This window comes from Papio anubis, chromosome 16, assembly GCF_008728515.1.
Source record: "Papio anubis isolate 15944 chromosome 16, Panubis1.0, whole genome shotgun sequence".
NCBI lineage: Eukaryota > Metazoa > Chordata > Mammalia > Primates > Cercopithecidae > Papio > Papio anubis.
The window spans coordinates 73,189,611-73,215,737 of NC_044991.1; the positions used below are offsets into that span (position 1 = coordinate 73,189,611).

At 54.3% G+C, this 26,127-nt stretch overlaps 2 protein-coding genes and 1 long non-coding RNA gene across 6 annotated transcripts in view; 2 read left to right on the forward strand and 1 right to left on the reverse strand.

Moving 5' to 3' along the window:
- Positions 1-255: 255 nt before the first annotated feature.
- Positions 256-7,811, forward strand: MMP9 (matrix metallopeptidase 9). Of its 2 annotated transcripts, XM_003904665.5 has the most exons (13): positions 256-513; positions 1,344-1,576; positions 1,941-2,089; positions 2,379-2,507; positions 2,598-2,771; positions 3,029-3,202; positions 3,594-3,770; positions 3,884-4,039; positions 4,673-4,952; positions 5,075-5,214; positions 5,515-5,665; positions 5,762-5,865; positions 7,500-7,811. In XM_003904665.5, the coding sequence occupies exons 1-13, from the start codon at positions 376-378 to the stop codon at positions 7,616-7,618; spliced, it is 2,124 nt and encodes a 707-aa protein (XP_003904714.3). In that variant the 5' UTR covers positions 256-375; the 3' UTR covers positions 7,619-7,811. The 2 variants fall into 2 exon arrangements, 1 of the variants encoding a protein (XP_003904714.3); XR_002515110.2 differs by lacking the exon at positions 5,515-5,665.
- A 3,673-nt stretch (positions 7,812-11,484) lies between these two features.
- LOC108580589 lies at positions 11,485-13,263 on the reverse strand. Its single transcript, XR_001891816.2, has 2 exons — positions 12,734-13,263; positions 11,485-12,120 (listed from the first exon to the last, which is right to left on the reverse strand). It is a non-coding gene; the product is annotated as an uncharacterized LOC108580589 (long non-coding RNA).
- The window catches only part of SLC12A5 (solute carrier family 12 member 5), a 39,808-nt gene continuing 26,569 nt past the window's right edge, over positions 12,889-26,127 (forward strand). Inside the window, exon 1 of one of the 3 annotated variants that reach the window (XM_031656802.1) lies at positions 12,889-13,083. In XM_031656802.1, coding sequence (XP_031512662.1) covers positions 12,963-13,083 — 121 coding nt within the window. In that variant the 5' untranslated portion in view covers positions 12,889-12,962. Of the gene's footprint in view, positions 13,084-14,149; positions 14,197-20,526; positions 20,789-26,127 lie in introns of those variants that run through there. The other 2 variants (XM_031656804.1, XM_031656803.1) reach the window with 2 other exon arrangements.

The following is a 26,127-nucleotide window of genomic DNA, read 5'->3' on the forward strand; positions in this document are numbered from 1 at the left end:
GGAGGCTTTCAGACCAAGGGATGGGGGATCCCTCCAGCTTCATCCCCCTCCCTCCCTTTCATACAGTTCCCACAAGCTCTGCAGTTTGCAAAACCCTACCCCTCCCCTGAGGGCCTGTGGTTTCCTGTGGGTCTGGGGTCTTGCCTGACTTGGCAGTGGAGACTGCGGGCAGGGGAGACAGGAGGAGGTGGTGTAAGCCCTTTCTCATGCTGGGGCTGCCACACACACACACACACACACACACACACACACACACACACACACACACCCTGTCCCCTGAGTCAGCACCTGCCTGTCAAGGAGGGGTGGGGTCACAGGAGCGCCTCCTTAAAGCCCCCACAACAGCAGCTGCAGTCAGACACTGCTGCCCTCACCATGAGCCTCTGGCAGCCCCTGGTCCTGGCGCTCCTGGTGCTGGGCTGCTGCTGTGCTGCCCCCAGACAGCGCCGGTCCACCCTTGTGCTCTTCCCTGGAGACCTGAAAACCAATCTCACTGACAGGCAGCTGGCAGAGGTGGGCAAACACCTAGTCTAGAGTTGGGGAGGGCTGTCCGGGAGGGTGCTGAGTCTCCCAGAGAGGACACAGGGCCTCAGAGGAGATGCTTTAGGGGTGTGTTGGTGGTGATGGGCATATCTGAAGAACAGAGGTGTCCAGGGTTAGGCAATTGGGGGGTCTTGTGGAGGCTTTGAGCAGTGATGGCCAGAAATCGGCAATGGGGCTTTCCTAAGTGGGAAATGGGAAATGGTTTGGGGTGGGGGAGGCATTGGAGGGTTCGGGGGTAAGTGTGGGCTGGAAGTGAGCAGGAGCAAACCTTATGCAGCTGTGGGGTAGAAATGGGCTAGAGGCATCCAGGGGTGAGAAGGAGCTGAGGATGTCTAAGGGAGGGGAGATTCCTGGGTGGTCAGAAAGCACTGGTGTCTGGAAAGCATTTAATGTTTTATTAAATGCTAGTCCCTGCTAGGCATGATGGCTCACACTTGTAATCCCAGCACTTTGGGAGGCTGAGGCGGTAGGATGGCTTGAGCTCAGGAGTTTGATCCCAGCCTAGGCAACATAGTAAGATCCTGTCTCTACAAAAAATAAAAATAAAAAAAAAAAATAAAGAAATAGGTACAGTGGTGTGCACCTGTAGTTCCAGCTATGCAGAAGGCTGAGATGGGAGGATCTCTTGAGCCCAGGAAGTCGAGGCTGCAGTGAGCTCATACCATCTCTCCAAAAAAAAAAAAAAAACAAAAAAAAACAAAAAAAAAACTCCCTCCATGAGTGTCTGGAGGGAGTCCTGGCTCCAGCTGGACAGAGAAAGGTGTTAGAGATCTGGCATGTGTGTGCCCCTTCATCCACAGGACTACCTGTACCGCTATGGTTACACTCGGGTGGCAGAGATGCATGGAGACTCGAAATCTCTGGGGCCTGCGCTGCTGCTTCTCCAGAAGCAACTGTCCCTGCCCCAGACCGGTGAGCTGGACAGCGCCACGCTGAAGGCCATGCGAACCCCACGGTGCGGGGTCCCAGACCTGGGCAGATTCCAAACCTTTGAGGGCGACCTCAAGTGGCACCATCACAACATCACCTATTGGTGAGCCGCGGCCGCGGGGACGGGGGGCGGGGAGGGCAGGTTTGGCTCTCCGGCCAGCGGTGAACACGTCCTGTCTTTTACGGGTCGCTGGGTTTCACTATTTAATGTGTGACCCCGGGGGAGTGTCTCCACCTCTAAGCCTCAGTTTTTCCTTCAGGGAAATGGCTCTTGCAATCCAAGTCCTCCTGCCAGGGCCATTGTGAAGGTCTAAGTAGATAAAAAACAGTCTGGAAGCAATTTATAGATGAGAGCGTGGACGGCAGGGAACATTGCGTATGTTGAAGTCTCTGCCATATGGGGCGTCCCTGCTGCCCCGCTCCAGCCTTTCACTTCTGACCTGCTTCCTCTGGCTTTTACTCTACAGGATCCAAAACTACTCGGAAGACTTGCCGCGGGCGGTGATTGAAGACGCCTTTGCCCGCGCCTTTGCGCTGTGGAGCGCGGTGACGCCGCTCACCTTCACTCGCGTGTACAGCCGGGACGCAGACATTGTCATCCAGTTTGGTGTCGCGGGTGAGAACGCGAGGAGGGAAAATCCAGGAGACCTGGGCGGGGTCAGGGAAGGGAGGACCACGGAGAGCGTGGAGGCAGCAGTGGCCCCGGCTTCCTCTTGCCTGCCCGCGCTGGCCTGGCTTATATGGCCCCCCCTGCCAGACAGTGCACGGGCCAGGGCGCCGGCCTGGGAGAGCTTCGCGCAGGCGGGATTTCAGCCTGCAGTTATTTCGGAGCCCTTGCCTTGGGCAGAGCACAATCTGCGCAACACTACTCGGCTAACCCTCTTCCTCTCCACCTGTTTCTTCAGAGCACGGAGACGGGTATCCCTTCGATGGGAAGGACGGGCTCCTGGCACACGCCTTTCCTCCTGGGCCCGGCATTCAGGGAGACGCCCATTTCGACGATGACGAGTTGTGGTCGCTGGGCAAGGGCGTCGGTGAGATTCTGAGTCATCCTGGCCCCGATTCCCTTGTCCTCTCCCACCCATCACCTGCCGCCCTGACTCCGGTCTCCCCTCCTCCCGCAGTGGTTCCAACTAAGTTTGGAAACGCAGATGGCGCGGCCTGCCACTTCCCCTTCACCTTCGAGGGCCGCTCCTACTCTGCCTGCACCACCGACGGTCGCTCCGACGGCGTGCCCTGGTGCAGTACCACGGCCAACTACGACACTGACCGCCGGTTTGGCTTCTGTCCCAGCGAGAGTGAGTGTGGGGGCGCGCCGAGGGCTGGGGGCGCCCACCACCCTCGATAGTCCTGGGTTCTAATCCCAGCTCTGCCGCTAGTGCTGTGTGGCCTGCAATTCACCCTCCCGCACTCTGGGCCCAATGTTCTCATCTGAGAAATGAGGACAGGAGGGATGAACTGCAGACCGTCCATGGGTCAAAGAACAGGACACACTTGGGGGTTAAAATGTGCTGTCTCCACCTTCTCCCCCTTTCCCACCTCCCCCTCGCCCCAGGACTCTACACCCAGGACGGCAATGCTGACGGGAAACCCTGCCAGTTTCCATTCATCTTCCAAGGCCAATCCTACTCCGCCTGCACCACGGACGGTCGCTCCGACGGCTACCGCTGGTGCGCCACCACCGCCAACTACGACCAGGACAAGCTCTACGGCTTCTGCCCGACCCGAGGTACCTCCGCCCTGTCTACCAGGTTCAGCCCCGCCCTCTCATCACGCATTGGCCCCCGAAACGCGGCTCTTCCCCTCATCAGTTTGTCTTTCCACTCTCACTGGTCTTCAGGACGGCCGTTACTCCGCCCACCTACACCACAGCCCCCCCCACCCCATCCCTGACTTCCAACGGCCCCGCCCCAGCCACGGAGGTTCGGCCTTATCTGCTCAGCTGGCCGCCTCTTCCACGTACTGGTGTCCCAGGCACCGCCCACGGGTCTAGCCTCTTCTCAGGAGTGCTTTACAGCGCCCCCTAGGCCACCAAGATTGTCTAGCTCCCTGTCGGGTCGGCCCCTGGCTCCTTATTGGACTCATCCACCTGGCTCATCCAAGGCCTTGGGTCTCTCCAGCCGACTCGACCGTGATCGGGGGCAACTCGGCGGGGGAGCTGTGCGTTTTCCCCTTCACCTTCCTGGGTAAGGAGTACTCGACCTGTACCAGCGAGGGCCGCAGAGATGGGTACCTCTGGTGCGCTACCACCTCGAACTTTGACAGAGACAAGAAGTGGGGCTTCTGCCCGGACCAAGGTAGGCGGGGTCCCGAGGCTCCGGGGCTGGGGTTCCCGGCAGTGGTGGTGGTGAGGTGGCCAGGGCTGGGGGCTTGGCTCGGCGCTCACGTCTCAGGCTCCCTCTCCTTCCAGGATACAGTCTGTTCCTCGTGGCGGCTCACGAATTCGGCCACGCGCTGGGCTTAGATCATTCCTCAGTGCCGGAGGCGCTCATGTACCCTATGTACCGATTCACTGAGGAGCCCCCCTTGCATAAGGACGACGTGAATGGCATCCAGTATCTCTATGGTGAGGCTTTGGGGCAGGGATGGGAGGAGGAGGGGAAAGGGCGTGGCTGTGCCACAGTACCAAAGAATTGGGGGTTGGGAGATGTGGGACCTCAACGTCTGTGTGGAAATAGAGCCTGGGCTCAGTCGCTGCCATGTCAGTGCTTAGAGATGGTGATAAAGAGACTTTAGAGAGAGATAGGCGTGACTTCAAAAGCCAGTCTACGCTGGGCATGGTGGCTCACGCCTCTAATCCCAGCGCTTTGGGAGACCCAGGCGGGAGGATTGCTTGAGCCCAGGAATTCCAGACCAGCCTCAGCAACATAGCCAGACTCCTATCTCTACAAAAAAATTAGCCGAGCGTGAAGGCACATGTCTGTAGTCCTAGCTACTCTGGAGGCTGAGGTGGGAGGATCCCTTGAGCCCAAGAGTTGGAGGCTGTAGTGAACTATGATTGCACCACTGCACTCCATCCTGGGCCATAGAGGATGCTGCTAGAAAAAAAAAAAAAAGTCCTGTGGTTTGGGAAGGCAGGCTAAGTGAGGAAGAGCCTGTGTGCCAGAGGGGCCTCACTGAGAGGCTTAGGGGAGCAGATGTTCTAGGCGTACAGAGGTATGCATGAATAGGGAGTATCTCATTCCGTGTCTCTTTTTAGGTTCTCGCCCTGAACCTGAGCCACGGCCTCCAACCACCACCACACCGCAGCCCACGGCTCCCCCGACGGTCTGCCCCACTGGACCCCCCACTGTCCGCCCCTCAGACCGCCCCACAGCCGGCCCCACAGGTCCCCCCTCAGCTGGCCCCACAGGTCCCCCCACTGCTGGCCCTTCTACGACCACTCCTGTGCCTTTGAATCCGGTGGACGATGCCTGCAACGTGAACATCTTCGACGCCATCACGGAGATCGGGAACCAGCTGTATCTGTTCAAGGATGGGTGAGGAGGCAGGGATGTGTGGATGCGGGAGGGGGCTTGGCGGAGGGACTGCCCGTCCCTTCCTGCCCACTGGCCCTGGGTCCAAGGCTCAGAGCCCGTCCTTTCTCTCTTCGCGTTCTCAGGAGGTACTGGCGATTCTCTGAGCGCAGGGGGAGCCGGCTGCAGGGCCCCTTCCTTATCGCCGACACGTGGCCCGCGTTGCCCCGCAAGCTGGACTCGGCCTTTGAGGAGCCGCTCTCCAAGAAGCTTTTCTTCTTCTCTGGTTAGTTACCTTCTACGCCTCCCTGTCAATCCCCATCAGTCAAGACACAGGAAATGTCTTGTGCATTTTAGAAAAAAACGCCCCCTGGCGGACTCAGTTTAGCAAACGTAGGGACGGCTGAGTTTCTGCCCTTTCCTCTCCACGCCCTCGCGCCGCTCTACCCAGCGCCTCTGCCCCTGGGGTGCAGGGACTGCGGGCACGCGGGCTAGAAAGGCCTCGCCGGGATCTCCCTCCTAGCGTTCTAGAAGAGTACGGGCTCTCTCTGCGCCTCCAGACCGATGTGACCCTCCTCCCCTGCAGGGCGCCAGGTGTGGGTGTACACAGGCGCGTCGGTGCTGGGCCCGAGGCGTCTAGACAAGCTGGGCCTGGGCGCCGACGTGGCCCAGGTGACCGGGGCCCTCCGGCGTGGCGCGGGGAAGATGCTGCTATTCAGCGGGCGGCGCTTCTGGAGGTGAGCGACGCCGAGGCCGCCCGCAGGGGTAGCCCGGGCGCCGTCCGTCCGCGCGCTCGGCGGCTCAGCACCTGTCTCCTCCGCGCCTGCCCGCAGGTTCGACGTGAAGGCGCAGATGGTGGATCCCCGGAGCGCCAGCGAGGTAGACCGGATGTTCCCCGGGGTGCCTTTGGACACGCACGACGTCTTCCAGTACCAAGGTGAGGGCTGAGGAGGGTCCCTTCGTGAGACACCACGCTAGGTTCTTCTTAGTGATTGGTCAAATTCTGAGCGAGGAAGATAAAGCCCTTGGAAATGGAAGCAAATGCCCCAGCACAGACAAGATCCCTGTAGAGGCAGACAGAGGCCTTCTCCAGGTCATTTAGGAAGTCAGGGATGCAACCAAGACCAGGACCCAGATTTCCTGCCTCCCCGGCTGGAAGTTGTTTCTCCTTCAGTACAGGACACAGGTGGTTTGCATGGAAACTTATTTATTAGACAACAGTGCCGACAATGTGCCAGGCACTGTGCTACAGTGAGAGATGCGACAATTCACAGCTCTGTGACTTTGGGCAAGTCACTACTTCTCTACTCTTTGAGCCTCAGTTTCCCCATCTGTAATATGGGGACGATAGCTGGAATTACACTTGACTTTCCTTTCTCACCAGTCATCCAAACAGTTGACAAGGCGAACAAGATTTTCTGTCACCAAAATCTTTTTCGAGTCTGTCATTTTTTTTGCCATCTTCTTTATAAACACCCCAGCCCAAACCATACTGGCTGTCCAGTACCTTTAACATATTCCATGAGATTAGGGAGGGGCTAGGAGTGGAGGTCAATGGTCTTGGGAGTGACCCCAGATGAATTCCAAGGTCAAAGAAACTAACAGGATCTGACCTTCCACGCCTCTGTTCTCATCTCTTCCCACTCCTCCTGTTATTTACTCTGCTCCACCCGCACTGGCTGCTCTTTGAGCAGATCAAGGTCATTCCTAGCTTAGAGGCTTTGTGCCAGTTGTTCCTTCTATCTGGAAGGCTTTCCCTCCAGATTGTCACCGGGCCGTCCCCCTGTCTTCTTTCAGGTTTTGGTGCTAAGGCCACTGCTTCAGTGAGGCCTTCTCTGATGCTTATTATCTATTTACTTGTTTTTATTTTCTCCATAGCTTTCTATATTTTCTTTTTTTGAGACGGAGTTTCACTCTGTCGCCTAGGCTGGAGTGTAGTGGCGCGATCTCTGCTCACTGCAAACTCTGCCTCCCTGGTTCAAGCAATTCTCCTGGTCTTGAACTCCTGACCTCATGATCCACCCGCCTCGGCTTCTCAAAGTGCTGGGATTACAGGCGTGAGCCACAGCACCTGGCTGCTTTCTATATTTTCAAAACCAATCTCATTTATTTACGTGTTTGCTTGTTAATTGTCTCTTGCCTCACTAGAGTGTAAGCACCAAGATATATGAGATCATGCCTGCATTTTTTTCTGCTTACCCCCAGTGTCTTGAACAGAGCGCACAGTAGGTGCTCAACAAATACTTGTTGATGAGTGAACAGATTTGTTCAATGAATGAGTGTTGAATGAATTGTTCTGAGCATTAAGATAGTTGGTCTATTCATTCGTTAGTTCATTCACAAAACGTGTATGGTGTACCTACTGTGTGCTAGGCTCTGTGGCAGTGCTTTGGGCACTGAGGTCTGTGCCCTTCAGCATCTCACAGACAGGTGGGGGGGATGGAGGTGATATGTGAAAACCTTAGAAAGTTCTAGAAATGGCAGAAGAGATGGTTGTCAAGATCTTGTTCCTATTTCGGTATATGTGGGATAATTAGAATCACTCCTCTCATGCCTGCCTGTCTCCCGCAGAGAAAGCATATTTCTGCCAGGACCGCTTCTACTGGCGCGTGAGTTCCCAGAGTGAGGTGAACCAGGTGGACCAAGTGGGCTACGTGACCTATGACATCCTGCAGTGCCCTGAGGACTAGGGCTCCTGTCCTGCTTTGGCAGTGCCATGTAAATCCCCACTGGGACCAACCCTGGGGAGGGATCCAGTTTGCCGGATACAAACTGGTATTGTGTTCTGGAGGACAGGGAGGAGTGGAGGTGGGCTGGGCCCTCTCTTCTCACCTTCCTTTTTTGTTGGAGTGTTTCTAATAAACTTGGATTCTCTAACCTTTAGAAGCAGACTTTATTTTTATATATATATATACACACACACACACACACATATATGCACGTATGTATGCATGTATGTATTTAACTGATAGAGTGCAAAAAAAAAAAGAAAGAAAAATGAATCACTGATAGAGTACTTTCTATGTGCCAGAAAGTGTTCTAGGCTGGGCGTGGTGGCTCATGCCTGTAATCCCAGCACTTTGGGAGGCTGAGGCGGGCTGATCACAAGGTCAGGAGATTGAGACCATCCTGGCTAACACAGTGAAACCCCGTCTCTACTAAAAATACAAAAATACATTAGCCAGGCGTGGTGATGGGCACCTGTAGTCCCAGCTACTCGGGAGGCTGAGGCAGGAGAATGGCATGAACCTGGGAGGTGGAGATTGCAGTGAGCCTAGATCGCGCCACCGTACTCTAGCCTGGGCAACAGAGTGAGACTCCATCTCAAAAAAAAAAAAAAAAAAAAAAAAAGAAAGTGTTTTAGGCACTTTGTAAATGTTAACATATTCAATCATTCCTATTAGGAAAGTATGATGTGATTATTTCTATTTTACAGTCAAGGAAATGATCAACCTGTTTATTCATTCATCAAACACTTATTGAGCCCCTGCATGGAGCCAGGTCCTGTACTGGGCACTGGGTGTAGAGAAATGAGTTAGACTTTAGAATGCATAAGATTGCCCTTGGAACTTGCTTAAAATGCAACTCCAGGCTTCACCTACAGAGAGTCTAACCTATTTACAAGGGTAATTCTATGGGTGGTGGGGGTGGGATCATACTTGGGGAGTGTACAGTGCATGATCTTTTATTCTACAATAATGGTGTGTGTGTGTGTGTGTGTGTGTGTCTGTGTTGTGGTTGAGGTCCAGGAACGTTTCTCATCAAGGTGACATCTGAACTGGAACTGAATCAGGAAGGACCAACGAGCTTCTTCCTGTGCAAGGGACAATCTTCTTAGAGGGTAATTTATCAAGAACCACTAAACCTAAAAATGTAATTACTTTCTGACCCTCACATATGTGCACAAGACAACACATAGAAGGATGTTGATTGCAGCACTGTTTGTTAGTGAAACACTGGCAATAACCTAGATGCCCAGGAGTATAGCAGTGGATAAATAAAATATGGATCATATACCTGATGTTAGTAGCTACCCCTTGTACGGCACTATGTGCCAGGCACTGTTCTATGTGCATTATGTACTATAAAATAACCAGATGAGATAGGTACTACTATTACTTTGTAGGTACTATTATTACTCCCATCACTAATCCCTTGTTTTACAGATGAGACCCAGAGAATTATACAACTCACCCAAAGTCTCATAGCTAGTGAGTGGTAACAGTGGGATTTGAATGTGGGTTCTTGGTACAAGTGCTGGGAGAAGAGAAAAAACAGTGGGTGTCTGGAGAACTTCGAATGGCTCAGAACTCCAGCATGGGGTAGTAGTGGGTGGATAAGAGGGAACGGAGAGGATTCCGGAATAGTTAAGATAGGAGTGCTAGTTTGGGCTAGATGAGAGAAGTCCTGAATGCCAGGCTGAATATGAATTTTACCTTACAGGTTAGCAAAGGGACTTGACTGAAAGATTGGGGCGCATTAGTGGAGGTGATGGGTTTGATCAGAGCCCACCTGGGAATTTAAGTAGAAGTCCAGAGAACTGCGCTCCTGAGCTTCCTCTTTCATCTGTTTCTTGCTCGAATGACCCACTGCCACTGGTGTACAAACATTCCCCGCCATGGCTTGTTTGCAATCTCTCTTAACCCCTGCCTCCCACTAGACACTAGTCTATTTCTTTACTCTCCCCATCCCCATTCACAGTAAAGCTTCCCCACAGCATGGTCTCTACTTAGTGTCTCCATCTCCTCAATTCCCATTTTCTCCTCAGTCATTTCCAGCCTGGCTCCCACCCCACTACACCACCAAAGCCACCCTCTTCAAAGCCATTTATGACCTTCTCGTAGCCAGATGTGACAGGAGCTCCTCTCTGCTCATCCCACACCAACTCTCCCCACGTTGACATAGGGGGTCCTGCCCTTCCTCCTGAAACTCTCTGCCTCTGGAACCTTACTTCTGGGTCTCCTCCTACCTCACTGGGTGGATTTTCCTCTTCTGGTGACAGAAGCACCCTTGTGCTCAATCGTGGGAATTCTCTGCTCTGTGTATACTTGTTCCCTGTGATGTCTGGTAGCCCACAGCCTTAAATAGCATCTCTCTGCTAAAGACTGTGAAATTTATGCTTCCCGCCTTAACCTCCTCTCCCCCACCCCGAGCTCCGGACTCATATGTTCAACTGCTTACTCTACATGGCTCCTTAGCTGCCAAACAGACCTTTCAACCTAATGGGTCCAAACTGACTCCTGAGTTTCACCTTCCAAACGTGCTCCTCTGTTGTTACCACCTTAATAAGAGACAACATCATCCACCTTCAATCAAGCTGAACACCTAATCAGTCCTAAAATCCAGGAATCAGTTATTTAAACTTCTTTTCTAGTACTGGATTTCTCAGCCTCTACACTATTGACATTTTGGGCTGGATACTTTGTTGTGGGGGATTGTCTTACACCATACATCTACACTGTACCTTCTAGCATGTTTGGTGTCTTCCTCTAGGAGGTGGCAGGATCCATGGCCAGATGCCAGGCCCATTCAGGGTCAGCCCCCTCTGCTAAGGAAGGCCCCAGTGTGGGGATGGGGTGCAGCAGGGTAATGTTGAACTGTGACTCATGGCCAGGCAGCCCTGGTACAAACCTAGAGAGCTCAAAACCTGTAGCCCCTAGATGCTGGTACTAACCCCCGCTCTAGTTGTGATAACCAAAAATGTCTCTGAATATTGCCAAATGTTCCTTGGCGATCAACATTGCTCCCAGTTGAGAATCATTGCTTTAATATAATAAATATACAAATGTATCTATCATAAGTGTACATTTGAAGACATTTTCACAAATGGAACACAAGTGTGTAACCAGGACCAGGTCAAGAAACAAGAGGCTGGGCATGGTGGCTCATGCCTGTAATCCCAGCGCTTTGGGAGGCCAAGGTGGGTGGATTGTCTGAGATCAGGAGTTAGAAATCAGCCTGGCCAACATGGTGAAGCTCTCTCTCTACTAAAAATACAAAAATTAGCCGGGTGTGGTGGTGGGCACCTTGTAATCCCAGCTACTTGGGAGGCTGAGGTAGGAGAATTGCTTGAACCTGGGAGGTGGAGGCTGCAGTGAGCCAAGATCATGACACTGTACTCCAGCCTGGGCGACAGAGTGAGACTGTCTCAAGAAAAAAAAAAAGAAAGAAAGAAAGAAACAAAACATTATCAGCACCCTAGAAGCCTGCTTGCAATCACTACCCCTTCTCCCCAAGGGGTACCACTATCATTACTTTTTTTTTTCTCTCACCCAAGCTGGAGTGCAGTGGTGCAAACTCAGCTCACTGCAACCTCCGTGTCCCAGGTTCAAGCAATTCTCTGCCTCAGTCTCCCAAATAGCTGCGATTACAGGCACCAACCACCACACCTGGTTAATTTTTGTATTTTTAGTACAGACTGGGTTTCACCATCTTGGCTAGGCTGGTCTTGTACTCCTGACCTTGTGATCCACCCACCTCAGCCTCCCAAAGTGCTGGGATTACAGGTGTGAGTCACCGTGCCCAGCACCACTGTCATTACTTCTAACAGCTTAGATAGACTTTGACTATTTTTTACTTTATTTAAATGATGTTATAGGGTAGGTATTCTTTTGTGTCTGGACTCTTTTTTCTCAAGGTTCTATTTGTGAGATTCATCCATATTGTTCTGAGAACCGTAGATGGTATTCCATTGTGTGAAGGTACTACAACTTATTTCTCTATTTTACTGTTGACAAGCATTTGGTAGATCCCAGTTTAGGGCTATTATGAACAATGCCCCTATGAACACTTATGGTAAATGTCTTTTGGTGAACACGGGCAGTCATTTCTTCTGGGTATACATCTAGGAGAAAAACTGCTGGGTTGAAGGATGTGTGTATGTTCAGCTTTAGTAGATGTTACCAAACAGTTTCCCAAAGTAGTTTTTGCCTAACTACACTCCCACCAGCAGTGTGTGAACTGCCAGGATTTCTCCTTGATTTCACTCTTATGGTCACATGTCACATCCGAACCATCAGTGGGTCCTGACGGTTTCACTTTCAAAACCTAACTGGAATCAGACAACTGCCACCACTCTAGTCTGGCTGTCATCACCCCCGAGCTTGGGGTCTGCAGGAGCCTCCTAATTAGATTTCCAGCTTCTAGTCTTGCCATTCGTTAGTCGAACCTTCACCCAGCAGCCAGAATGATCCTGTTAAATTATAAATCAGATCACATCATTTCCCTGCTCAAAAAATCCAGGCTCCTTCCCAAAGCCTTCAGAAGACCACATGATCTGCCCTTCTCTCTTCCCTCATCTCCAGTCACTCACTTCTCCACTCATTCTCTTCCAGACAGAATGACCTTGCTGTTTCTTGGACATTAAGGCTCCTTGTCACCCCAAGCCTCTGCACTTGCTATTTCTTCTTCCAGAGAACTCTTCCCCCTAGATCTTTGCATAGCTGGCTCTTCTCATCAGTGAGGTCGCAGCTCAAATACCACATCTTCTAGGAGGCCTTCTCAGACCACCCCTAAAGCAGTCCACCCTCTTACCCATTATCCCACGGCCCTAGTTTTAAACATACACCCAATCTCAAATGATCGCATCTGTGCGTTTGCTCACATATAATCTTTTTCTTCTTATTAGAATTTAAGCCACTTGAGGACAAGAAGCCAATGGATCTCATTCACCGACGTATCCCTCGCACCATTGCCCGAAACATAGGAGCGCTATCGACATGTGCCGAATGAATGAATGAATGAATGAGCCCCAGGTGTTTAGGAGACCCTAGCAGAGGTGCCCCCGTTGTAGGGACGACTCTCACCTGCAGATGGCCTCCTCAGGCCCTTCGGGTGGCACTGGGGAGCCCAGGGCCTCCCAGCGAAGTGGACAGATTCAGGAACCCTCAGCACAGCGGGCACTAGGACCCTGCGCAGCGTCGCGTCTAGCAGGGGGCGGGTGGGGGGATCCGCTCTTTCTCCCTCCTAGAGCCCGGCTGCAGCCACTTGTGCGATACCGGCCCTCGCTGCGGCCGCCTGGCCCCTTTCAGCGCCATGAGCCGCAGGTTCACGGTCACCTCGCTGCCCCCCGCAGGGCCCGCCAGAAGCCCTGACCCGGAGTCCCGCCGGCATTCGGTCGCAGACCCCCGCCACCTCCCGGGCGAAGACGTCAAAGGTAGAGGCCGCAGGGGGCGGGGCCTGCCAGGGCCGGGCGGGACGAGGAGGAGGGGCCGGGGCGGACCGTCTGTTGAAGGAGGCTGGGCCAAGGCCGGGGACGGGGAGGGGTCCCAGCCCTAGGCCTGAGGGGGTAACGGAGCCGGGACTAGGAAACCTAGGGGCCGGGGTCGCGGAACGGCAAGTGGAAAGGGGGAGGGGTCAGACGCGAGGTGGGCGTGGCCACAATGGAAAGGGGTGGGGCCAGGGAAGGGGTTGGGACCGAGGCGAAGGGGGCGGGACTGGTGATGGAAGGGCCGGGGTCAAGGTGGAGAGTAGGCCGGAGGGCACTAAAGCGGCGGGGACATCTCGAGTAGTGAGCGGGACCAGAGTGGGGAGGTGGAAGTAGGGAAAGAGGGGGCTGTGTGTTGAAGGGGGTGGTCAGGAGCCCCTAAAGGGGAGGCGGCGGGACTAGGTTGGTTTGGGGTCAGGAAAGGGCGGGACCAGTGGGGAATGAGTTGGGCCAGGAGGATGAGAGTGGAGCCAGGGAGGGGGTGGGGTCGAGGGCGGGAGGAAAACTGAGTCAGGGTTACGGAGGCAGGTGCCAGGTCAGCGGGTCATCGGTGCCTGGCGGATCCTCCAATCCTCTACCTCCCTGGAGGTTTAGCGGACAGCGACTGGAGATCCCGGGAAGGAGACGGGAGGCAGGGAAGTTAGTGTGGATCCTGGGCAGCTAGATTCAGGGAGGATGCCGTAGGGTCGCTGATCCTGACCCTCGGGGACCCACTTAGCTCCTCGTCTGCTCGAGCTCCGGAAGGGTTGGGAGGGGCCAGCTCAGGCGGGGTTGGGGGCGTCTTCCTCGCGGGCTCTGTGCAGGAGTCTTGTAATGGAAGTTACACGCAGAACACACAATATAGGGGAGGGGAAAGATCCTTCTGGCTTTCGGTGGAGAAGTAGCATCCTGGGTGCGTGCACAGTCTCCCCGCAGGGGGCACTCATCAGGGGTCCTCTCCCTGGCCCTGAGGCCCTCGGGTCTGGAAGGACTTGTAGTGGCCCCAGCGAGGGGAGGAGGAGGAGGAGGAGGAGGAGAAGGAGGAGCCTCCCCAGACCGCCAGGGGTCGCTGCCGAGCCGCAGGTGAGCTCGCCCCGAAGCAAACCCAAGCGCCGAAATCCAGAGTAGCCCTTAGAGGGTTATCTGGCGGACCTCCTCATTGTACTGATGACCAAATCGAGGCCTCGAATTCCAAATGGCTCCAGTGAATCGAACGCCTCCTGGTTGTGGCCACTTGGATTTCTTGGGCTCCTTCCACTCTTCATCTTTCTCATAATCTGTCTCTTTTCTCATTTTCATGAATGACCTTACCGACTTCCCAGATTTGACAGTCAGAAATTCTGGAGCCGTTCTCAACCCTTCCTTTTCTCTTTCCAGCAAATCCGGCTGGTCCTCACATCTTGGCTATTCACCTCTGAAACTTATCCTGAATCTGGCAGCATCGGTCCCCCCTCTGTCATCATCACCCTGCTCCAAGCCTCACATGGTCACGACCACATCCTCTCCACTGGCCTCCCTGCCTCCAGTCCTGCCCTAGCCTTCCTCCACAGAAGGCCCCCCCCCCCCCATCACTTGCCAAATAAAGGCCAAAGCCTTAAGTCTGTCACTCTCTTTCCTCATTTGCTTCTGGTGTTCTTGTCCATATTCATTCTCCCACCTCCATCAGCCAGGAAAACTCCTACTCATTCTGTAAGTTATAGCTCATTTAACTTTTTCCAAAAATCGTTTTCAGTTTCCTCTCCGGCCCATCCACTGCACCCTTAGTGCACACGTTCTGGTGGATGGCAGTCATTTTCTTTACTTATAAGTATCCTCCATTGGAACATCTCAAGGACAGGGATCATCTCCTTTTTCTTTGTGTTCTGAGTTCCAGATCCAGAGCCTGGCACTTAGTAGGTGTATAATGTTCATCAGATGAGAGGAGGGTGGCTGTGGGATCCTGCTTCTCTACCCCTGCCTTCTCTTCTCTCACTCCCCATCCCCTGGCTTAGGAATAAGACGGCCCTCTCTCATGTCCCAAGGTGATTGCTGTTTTCCCATTCACACTCAGACTTCTGTATGGTCGAAGTGAAATACAGCCCCCAGGCTTTGGGTGTGCAAGTGTGTGTGAGCCTGGAATGCTGTGTGCTGTGGCAGAGGCTGTGTGTGTGTGTGTCTTGTGGGAGGAGCATCCCCCATTAGTTTTGGTGGTCAGTGACTCACTCAGTGCTTCTGTGTGTCACTGCTTTGCCAGCGTGTTGAAGGGTGTGCTGATGTGTGCATTTCTGTGTCTATCTGAGGGGTGGGTACCTGTGTGCAGGAGTGTATTAGAAGTTCCATCTGGACAATGATTTGGGTGACTTTTCACCTTTTTTTTTTTTTTTGAGACGGAGTCTTGCTCTGTCCCCCTGGCTGGAGTGCAGTGGCGCCATCTCGGCTCACTGCAAGCTCCGCCTCCCGGGTTCCTGCCATTCTCCTGCCTCAGCCTCCCAAGTAGCTGGGACTACAGGCACCTGCCACCGCGCCTGGCTAATTTTTTGTATTTTTAGTAGAGACGGGGTTTCACCATGGTCTCGATCTCCTGACCTTGTGGTCCGCCCGCCTCGGCCTCCCCAAGTGCTGGGATTACAGGCGTGAGCCACCGGACTTTTCACCTTTTAAACCCGAAACAGCCTCAAGCACCTCCCCTCTGGTAGATCACCACATGGGGAATAGACAAGGGCTGCTTAGGGGAACCCAGCATCTGGTGGTATCTTTCCCACAGCCGTTCTTGTGTCAGCCCTCTAGCCCCTGATAGATTATCTTCCCACATCTTGCCCTCACCCAAAGGGAGGGATAGCAGCATGTCTAAGATTGGGAAAGGTTGGGGAAGATGGTGTGGGTGTGGGAGTATTATCTTTTACTCTGGGCCAAATGAGCGGGGTTTGCCACTTGGGGTGCTTTCTGCTGCCAGAGGATGAGCTACAGGTGAGAACATGACTTATAAGGAGTTAAAGAAGCAAGGCAAGGGTGAGCCTCAAATCCTCCACTAACCCTGGATTGCGGGCCACACACCTCACTTGCTTCACCTGTGTCATGGGAGATTGATGGTAACTTAGATGAACAGAAGTAGACTTGGTGACAGTTATTACAACTCTGAGATGCTCCCGTGTTCCTTTACCTGATCCCCCACTGTGCCTCAGTTTCTCAGGGAGGAGTCAGGGCCCTGAAAAGAGTCCTGGACCTGGTAAGACTAACATGAGTTGGGATGTGTCCCCATGGAGGGAGAGGGAGCTAACTTATGCTGGGAGGATAGAGCAAGACCACAATGTAGCCCATCTATGTTCTAGCTCAGGTTCTGTGATGTGACCTTGGGGACATTGCTTCCCCTCTCTGGGCCTCAATATACCCATCTGTCATATAAAGGAGTTGAACAGGAAGCTATGTAAGGGTCCTTCTAACCATAAAAATGCTAAGATTTTGTGATGATTTGGAAGGATGAAGCTGTCTGCCTCCTCTAGACCCAAACCTCATGTTTCAGTCTCTCCATCTGTAAATTGGGAAGAATAATGCTGTTATTGGTATATATGTTGGATATGGAGATTTCCAGCCTGTCTAAGGAGATCTCCAGTCATCCCATCCCCAAGCCAGAACTCAGAACCTCACTGCCCGGTACCTCAGCCCAAGGTGAGCCCTAGGAATCTCCATGGCAACACACTGGTTATGAACGGGGCTGCAGTTGCCATGGTGACAGGCTGCTCTCTCTTTCTCTCTCATCCCCCTCCTCTCCCCTCCCCTTTTCTCAATGAACCAGAGCGATCTTTAGGCCTCAGTTCTCCAGGTGGGGTGGCGATGGCGGGGGGAGTGCAGCGAGAAAGGGGTCCAGATTGGGAAAGAGGGAAGATGGGCTGAGTCTGCAGAGGAATAAAGGGCTGTTGGGGTGCCGTTGCTATGGTGATGGGGCTGCAGCCTGTTAATTAAACCCCCGGTTGCCACGGAGACGGTGGTGGTTGACGTGCTCCGCAGTGAGCCCTGTGTGTGTGGGGTGTGCTTTGCGCTGGACTCATCAATTCACTGCTAAGGTTTTGGGTCCGAGGATGGGGCATGCGGGTGGGGGAGAAGAAGAGTGAAGGAGGGCATTCAGGGCCCTGGGCCCATGAGGCTACAGCTAGTGGTGGGTGGGTTAGGTTGTGGGGGTAAAGCAGTGGAGATGCAGAAGCAGAGGGATTGAGCCATAAGGAGGAATGCTATGCCTGCCTCCTGTGAAAAGAGGGCCCAGTCCAGTGGCTCTAGCTTCCTCCAAACAGCCCCTCGTCCTGGTTCAGTTGATGCAGTCCCGGGCAGGAGGTCAGGGGGCTGGGTTCTAGTCCCTAGTCTGTTACAAGTTCACCCCATGAAGAAAATGTGAACCTTTCCATTTTCAGACTCCAATTTCACAATAAGTGGAGAGTGGAAAAATAATTTATAATATCTCTTCCAGTTCCCAAATCCTGACACTCAGGAGGCAGCTTCTCTGAGCTTTTTTCTCTCTGAGACATATGGTGGGAGGGGGTATGAGTTTGAGAGACTCAGAGTTTAGAAATAGGACCCTCCCTAGCTCTGGATCTTGTGCTGCTTTAATGAGAGGGTTTCCCTGGCCCCAGATCTCCCCAGGGTTCTTGGTCGGGAGGGGATGCTGTGCTGGCAGCCAGGTTCCTGGGGCTCTGAGCTGCGGGTCACCTTTTACTGGCCAGTGCCAGGCTGGCAGTGTAGTGGGTGCCTGCCATGTGTTTTCTCTAAACCTCACCACAGAGAGTTGGCTGGAGGCCAGAATAGGGCACAATCTTCCTGAAAGGTGAGGGGTGTCAATGGAGGGGCTGGGGTCTCCCCTTGGAACTGTCTGCTCACTTGGTCTGGGCTCCTCAGGAAGGGATATGTGGCTTTGGTCTGAGATTAATAGAGCACTAAGAGTTTTTAGCGTAGGAAGAAGTGCCATGGATTATGCAACCTAACTCATTTTTACAGACGGGATACCGAGGCCCACAGAGAGGAACCTGATTTTGCCCAGAGATACAGAGAGAATTTAGGGGCAGAACATACGATAGAACCAGTATCTCCTGAATCTCAGATGGCTCTTGAGATGGGAACTCTAGTGAAGGTGGGCAGATGGGTTCCCCAGGGGAAGAGGAATCACTCCTGCCTTCACCTGTACTCCCTAAAATTTAGGTTTCCCCATGCATGGACTTAGTTTCTGAGTGGCCAAAGCTGGACCACAAATGAAGGAAAATAACCCCAGGGGAACATGCCAGACCTGGGATTACTGAAAAATCCCAGCATCTCCTTCATTCTATAGCACTTCTCTGACAAACGTGCTACATGTGTTTTACTGTTATGCATCTCTGCAGAGTAGTAGACCACAGTGCTGCTGCTGCTGCTGGTGCTGTGTGTGTGTGTGTGTGTGTGTGTGTGTGTGTAGAGTGGAGTGGCATGCTTAAAAATTTTTGAACCCTGGCTTCTTTTAACCTCTGTCAGCAATTCAAACTCATCTCACTCTTTTGGTGGTTTTCTCTCTGGGAGAGCCAAGAATATCAGTGCCCACAACTTGTCTGAATAGCTACCTTTCCACCCTGAAGGGTCCTTTGGGTATCTGAAAAACGAAGTGGCAGCGAAGCTTAGTTGGTAGGTCCCTCAGAGGCACTTTTGAGTCAGCTGCTGAAAACTCCACGGTTGACCCAATCTGAAGCCACTGACAAATTGTGTTAATACAAGTAAAGCTGAGCCCTGGATCCTGTCCATGGTCCTGAAAAAAGTGCTGCCCTATACCCCAGTCTCCAGGGATATGAATGGCTCTTTAGGATTTTTGCAGGTTTTCTGGAGGCTTCCCCTTCAGTTGCAAGCCAAGAGTCCATTCTAGCCCTGCACCCCTGAAGCCTGAGCACAAGAAAAGGAAGAAAGCACATCTCAGACCTAGTGCCTGTTTTGTTTTTGTTTTTGTTTTTTCAGGAGCTAATATTCAGAGGCTGCTGAGGGGCGTGGATATGACTGCATCCTTGTCTCTTCTATGGAGGCAAGGCCACTTTTATAAGTTCTATCAATGAAGAGAGTCCTAAACTGGAGTAAAGCAATCTGGATGCTAGACCAAATTCTGCCATCCACTGGCATTATGTCCACAGGCAGTCATTTTCCCTCTATGGGCCTTAGTTTTTTCATCTGTGAAAGGAAAGCTGTGTGTAAGATACAATGACTGATCCTTTCCCAACCCTAGAACTCTTCTGGAACTTAGAGGGCCAGCGAGAGAGAGCTAGTGCGAGTGTGAAGATTGTTTACCCTGATCTGCTCCCATCCTCAGATGTTTAGATCTTCTAGAGACTCAAAGCTTTCAAACCTCTGATGCCACTTCCTGAGATGTCTGCACCACTGGATCAAACCTGGACTCTAGGGGCGCTGAGGGGTCCCAAGATGATCAAGCTTCTGGGGGATTGGCCTTAGGGGAGCCAGGAGGAGGACAGAGAGCATGTCGGCTCTGGAAGCCTCGGAAAGCAATCCTGGATTAGGGGATTAGACACTTCTGCCCCAGGAGAAAATCTGGTCTCAAACCGACAGGCGGCCTCATTCCGCCCTCCCCCACTCTGTCCCTGGCCAGCCTTGGGACCAGCCTGTCCTCTCTAGAGGCTGCACCGTCCCTGGTGGAAAGTCGGTCCTCCCTGGAGCCTCACTGCCGCCTCTTCTCCTCCTCACCAGGTCTCATCTCTAGATCAGTCGGCAGTCAGAAGGTCCCTGACTGTGGGCTCCAGGGACTTGTCTTGGGGGTGGGATGATGGGACTCTTGTCAGTCTAAGCACATCGAGAGAGTTCCTTGTAACTCCTCAGGCGCTACCCCACCCATTTTAAGACAGGTTGGATCAGTCAATTCAGTGACCTGAAGGCCCCTGGGGGTAGCACATTGCTTTAGTTACGGGCCCTAGGCTCTACATGCCTCCAGCTCCAATCTCTTGAGCAGTGGTATGAAAGAGGGTCTGGTTCTCCTCCCCCACTTCAGGGTTGGCCTCTCCAGTCTTGCAGAGAGGCTTCTCAAGGGCCCCATGTTCCATGGCGCACCTCCACGGCCACTTCAGTGCCCTTTATCTTCCCCCTGGGGGTTACCCCAGACCCCCAGTCAGGCAGCCGCTGCGGGGCCGCCTCCTGGCGGCCGCGACCTAGTTCCCTGCCGTTATTTTTAGGGCGCGGGATGGCACCTGCCCACGTGCCGGGCCCCGCCCGGAGAGTGGGTGGGGGGGAGCTGCGTCTGCTCAAGGGAGGCAAGGCCCTGTCCCCCGAAGCACCCCCTTCATCCCACCCACGCAATCCCCCAGTTTTCGTGCAAGGGGGCCACTAGTCGCGCTCTGCCCGCCCCTCATCTTCTCTTCTCCCTCCCTCCCGCTCTCCCCCCAAAACCCCGCCAGTGGCTCACGCCTCCTGCATACGGGATGAGGTGAGCAGCGCCGCTGCTGAGAGGGGGCGCGCGCGGGTGTGAGCGTGTGTCCGTGTGCGAGTGTGTGTGCGCCGGGCGGGCGGGCACTGCAGCTTCTTCCTCCGTGGAGCGGAGAGCGAGAGAGAGCTAGAGCGAACGAGAGAGCGGCGAAGGCGGGTAGAGGGGCGCGGGCGAGGCGGCGCAGCCATCCCCAGACCAGGGGCCGCGCCGCCACCATGCTAAACAACCTGACGGACTGCGAGGACGGCGACGGGGGAGCCAACCCGGGTAAGCTGTGGTCCGGGGGCGGCGGGGGAGGGGGCAGCGAGGAGAGGAGGCAGCTCTGGGGTTAGAGGCGGAACGGGGGCCACCTCCTTCAGAGAGGAGGCTGGGACTGACCCGGGCGGTGGGCGCCGGCCGCAGCCTGGAGCTGAGCTCCATTGGAATGCTCCGGGCGCTGTCCAAGGTGCTGGAATGCGCCGCGCCCGGTGGCAGAGCTGTGGGCCGGGGGATTGTCGCTGCCCACGGCTTCGGGCCGACTTGGGTTAGCTAAACCGAGGAGGCGGTGGGAAGGGGATAGAAGACCTAGAATGGGCTGATGTGGAGCTCGACGGCGGGAGGAGGGCTCCTTTCCCCGACAGGGGACCCCGGCGTCCTGGCGCAGAGCAGGCACCCGTGCTGCCGGGGGGCGCAGTCTGCTGCAGTCCCTCGTTCTAAGACTTCCATCTGGAAGATGGGGGAAGAGGTGGCTGTGTGTGTGTGTGTGTGTGTCTGTGTGTGTGTGTGTGTGTCTGTGTGTGTGTTTGGGGGGGGGGTTGGGGCCATATGACAGCCCCCGTCCGGGCTGCGGTGTCTCCTTAAGGGAACCCTTGGTGCAATCTGGGACCCCTCCCCCAAGGCTTCCCAAGGTCCGACCTCAGACTGAAGCATACCTCCTCCATAGATTTTCAGCTCTACTTTGCAGAATCTCTCTCTCTCTCTCTCTCGTTTTCCCGTGGGTTCCTATTCAGGACGGGAAGCAAGATCACCCTCCTTTCTTCCCTCTTTCCCCCTCCTCTCAGTTCCCTGGGGCGGTCCAGGGCGGGGCGGGGGGAATCTTTTTAGTTAGCTCTGCCAGCTTTCCCAGTGAGGCCTCAGAAATGGGGTCCCAGAGGCTGAATCCTCAGCGCCGCGGCGCGGACACTGCGGACGCGCTGCGGTGGGTGCGGAGACTCGCAAGGAACCGAGGGGCTTGGGACAAGTCCTTTGGCTGCTCCCGCTCTCCCCCGCCCTCCTCCGCGGCTTCCTTGCTCCGAGGTCTTGGGGCGAGCCACCCCCTCAGGCTTCCAGGCCCCCCGCCGCCCCCCAGCGGTCTCAGCCATCCATCACGGCTGTCAGCCACCCCCACCCCCAACTCTCCAGCGGCGCTGCGTCCCCTGCGCACTAGCGCGCCTCCCGCGCCTGCTGTCTGCGCTCAGCGCCTTCAAACGTTCCCCTGGGCACTGCTTGACCCTATGAGCTTAGACTCCCGCAGATCCCTCTGGGGGATGGCGCCTAGGGCTGAAAGAGCAGGGTCTTCTAGAGATTGGCAACCTTGACTCTGAGGTCCTCCGGATCCTGGATCTCAGGGCCAAGTGGCCGATTGGAAAGGCTGGGGACACCAGGGTCCCTGATCCTTTGTCTGACCCCCCTCCCCCGCCCCCGCTTCCTGCAACTCCTCATTCCTCCTGGGGGCTGAGTGGTATACAGGTGCCAGAACTCCTAGCTGGCCAGCTCATCCACCTCCCCAATGACCCTGGGATCACCTCATCCAGCATCCGCCCCCTCCCCCGCGGGCTTCTGGCCGGGGGTTGGGCGGGGGAGTTTGGCAAAGTTGAGTCTGCAGCAGCGCCAGGCATCCCGACACGGATCTGTCCATCCGGGATCCCCTTCAGAAGCCTCCACTCTGAGAGGGGGGCTTAGATGAGAGAGCATCTGTCTGTTCCCTCAGAAATCGGGTATGGTCCCATTCCCCAGCACCCGCTTTCTCTGCCAAGGTTTCACCAGGCCTTGGGGTTTCCATGGGGGCTCAGGAGGCCTGGAAAAGAGGCATCAGTGTGTGTGAGGCAGGAGTTGAACTAGGAACTCGCTTCAGTTCTATCCCCTCTCCGTTAGTTTCTAGACACTGAGTGCAGCGGACCCATCTGGAGACCTTCTTTCTCTACGTAGGGTCCAGGAGCTGGAACTCAAGAGGCCAGAACCTGGGTCATGTGCTCTGGGTCCCAGAGAGAGAAGTCCCCCCTTCCCCAAGCGGTGCCTGGAGATGGTGGTAGGAGGTGCTAAAGACCTTCTGGGCTTGAGAGAGGACCATCAGGCCAAGAGCCCCTGACATGTCTGATTCTAGATTCTTGGGGATGTACGGGAAGGAACTGGTTGCTGACCTCGGGCCGGTGGGGAAGGCCCGAGCAAGAGCGCACTTCTGGACTGAAGAAGAGCCCAGGGATGTGTCCCTGTCTTCTTTCCCCTTGAGGTCTGACGCCCCCTCTCCTTCTTGGAGCTGGCCTAGGGATTCCCTCAGGCCCAGCCCCAGGCCCCGGGGAGGCTTCTTAGCTTGCGCCTCTCGCCTGTTTCCTCCCCGGGAGCTCTGGCCGCCGCAGCTTAATTGAAAGCCGATTCGGGTTGAGAGCTCCCAGGGGGCGGGGGTGGGGAGGGTTCAGCCTCAGTCTGGCCCTGCCTCTCGCTCGCGCGCGGCTCGGCGCTCCCGCATCACCCTTACTCTTGGCTCTGGGGAATCAGGGCGAGTTTCCCCTTAGCTGTTCTGGTTCTTTGAGAACTCGGAAGCTTATTCCCCATCCCCCTCAACCAGTGCGCCTGGCGTTCAGGGAGGGGACGAAATCGGCCCTGGCTGACAAGTCCCGGGAGCCTGGCGTCCCGCCCAGGCAGTTAGTGGAAAGGCGGGACCCAGGACGAGCCTACCTAGCCGCCCTCTCCCCTGCCCTCATCTCCTGGCCGGGATCCGGCCTGGAGTCTGGCTCCGCGCTGCGCGCCGCGTTACATAAGCGGCTGCGGGCGCGCGGCCGGCTAGGCTCGGCGCTGCGCTCTTGGCCTGCGCGGTCGCCATGGAGACCGGCGCGGGGCCACCTAGTTGCAGGGTCTCGGACCAGGACGCCCCCATTCCCGTCCCCTGAGCGCCACCCGCCCCTGCGAAGGAGGAGGAGCTTGGGAGAGGGTGTGAAAGGCAGAGGGGAGGGTTTCTCCTGTCTGGTTGTCCTGGCCCTAAGAGGGGATGTTGCGGGGAAAGGGACCCAGCTCCATAGGAGACAGGACCCCAAAATCTTGCGGTTGGAGGTGCGGTGTGGGATGGGGAGCCCCGGCTGGGTGGGCACCAAATATGTTAATAATAATCGCAATTGTAATAATAGCAATAGCCACACTCGTGACAGGCACACTTAACATGCATTATTTAATTTAATCCCAGCAACAGCCCTATGAGTTAAGCTTGGTTAGTATCCTTTGCAAAGGAGGAAACTGAGGCGTAGAGAGTTTGTGACTTACTGAAAGTGACGACATACCCAGTGAAGCTGGGACTGGAATGTCAGTTTCCATAACTTCAGCTCCCTTTCTTAACCATTAGGAAACTTCCTCTCACCTCAGGTCCCCTCAATCTCTCTAGTCCACACCATGGTGTGCTGAGAACAGGAGGCATACTGTCAGCATTTTAAAAGGAGGGGGAATCTACCTCTTTCTTGTACTCCTGTTCTCTGGCCCCAGAGAGCTCTTCTGAGACCCTGGGGTCCAGAAGGGAACCCCGGAGAATTTAGCTCCAAAGACTTTTTCCTGAGCACCTATTATGTGCTGGGAGGTGCGTCTGTTATTCCCAGGAACTCACATATGTGAGAAGAAAGAGGGGACGATTGCACCCTATTTGACAACCGGGAGTTTCTGCCTTGATGGATGAGGTGGAGGTGGTGGCAGAAGACTGGGTGGTGGGTTTCTTTGGAGCAGGCAAGGCATCACTCCTCCCGGCCCAATTTTTAGTTAGGAAGAGATTGGTTTTATAACAGAGACATGCCATGCTCTGGCTGGGTGACTGAGGAAGGTTTCCTGGAGGTAGACAGGAGGATGGGGAAGATGCAGATGGATGGAGATGGGGAGAAAGGGATGTCAGCTGTTGAGGAGACAGGAGAACCTAGGGCCTCAATTTCACTTGGAGTTTGATCAGCAGGGAGTTTCTCCAGTGTCCAGAGAGATGTCAACCACTGGAATTCAGCCCTGGAATTGAGGAAGGGTCATGGCTGAAGCCAAGGAAATGCACCTGTGGGGCCTCTTATATCTTTCTGAAGGGACCTTCCCCCGTGGTGCCCAATATACTTTCTCCTGGAGTGAGCTCATCTAGGTCCATGGCTTCACATGCACGCTATACGTATTTACATAGCTTACCCCCATCTCTTTCTCCTGACCAACCTCTTTGCTGTATGTTTCCTGATTCATATATCCAGGTGGCTTCTGGATGTATCCATTTGAGTGCCCTATAGTGCCTCACCCTCAGCTAAATTCAGCATCTTCCCCACCTCCAAACTCCTCCTTTTCTAGTCTTCTCATTTATCAAATAGCACCATCATCCAACCATTCACCCATGCTAGAAACCCCAGACATTATCCTAGATTCTTTCTCCCCCGGCCAAACATCTGGCATGGAAATATGCCAATAATTCTGTCTGTTGCTCTACATTGCTGGTAGGTCAGGGACATCATCAGCCCTTACCTGGGTTACTGAAAGTCTCTAACTACCGTACTCTGTTTTCTTCACCCAAAAGCCTGAGTGATGGCTCTAAAACACGGGTTTATTTGTGGTTTGTTTTTTTTTTTTGCCTGAAACTCTTCAATGACTCCCCATTGCCCTCTGGATGAGGTCTACATTCTTCAACATGACCTGCTAATCATTTAAGGGCCCAGCCCACACTTCCCTTCGCAGGCTCACCTTTTCACTTTTCACTGCCCCTTCCACAGACTTCAGCCAGATCATACTTCATTCCTCTAACCCACTCTGTTCGCTGTCACCTCTGGGCCATTGAACATGCTGTTCTGCTATTCTATCTGCCTGGAACACCCTCCCTGCCTCCCTCCCAGGCTAGCTCTTACTCATTCTTCAGCTCTCAGTGGACACGTCACTTCCTCTGGGAAGCCTCCCATGACCTCCCAGGCTGGGCTGGATGCCTCTCCTGTGTCCCACAGTCCCTTGATCTTCTATCCTAGAATTGACCATGCCAGATTGGAAATTCCTGGCTGCTAGTTTGTCTCCCTGCACTTGGGTTGGTCTCCTGAGAGCAAGGATGGTGTCTTCTCTGTCTTACCCTGCTTCCCTTATGCCTGTATTGGCACATGGTAGACACTTGGTAAACATATTGTGAATGAAGATGAATAAAGAGCACAGCATATGCCAGAGGGGATCTCTAGCATGATAAGGGGATCTTCTTCGAGAAGTAGCACATCCTTGGGGCCTCAGTCTGTAGTGCTCCCAGAAGGCAGACCATCTCCACTGGGAAAGAACATGCCTCCACCCCTAACACTGGTATGAGCCCAGCTATAGTTAAGAAGGGAACTCTGGAGAGTCTTGGGGTGTCCTGGAATAGGACCCCCAAGAGCAAGGAAGCACTCACACATCTGTTA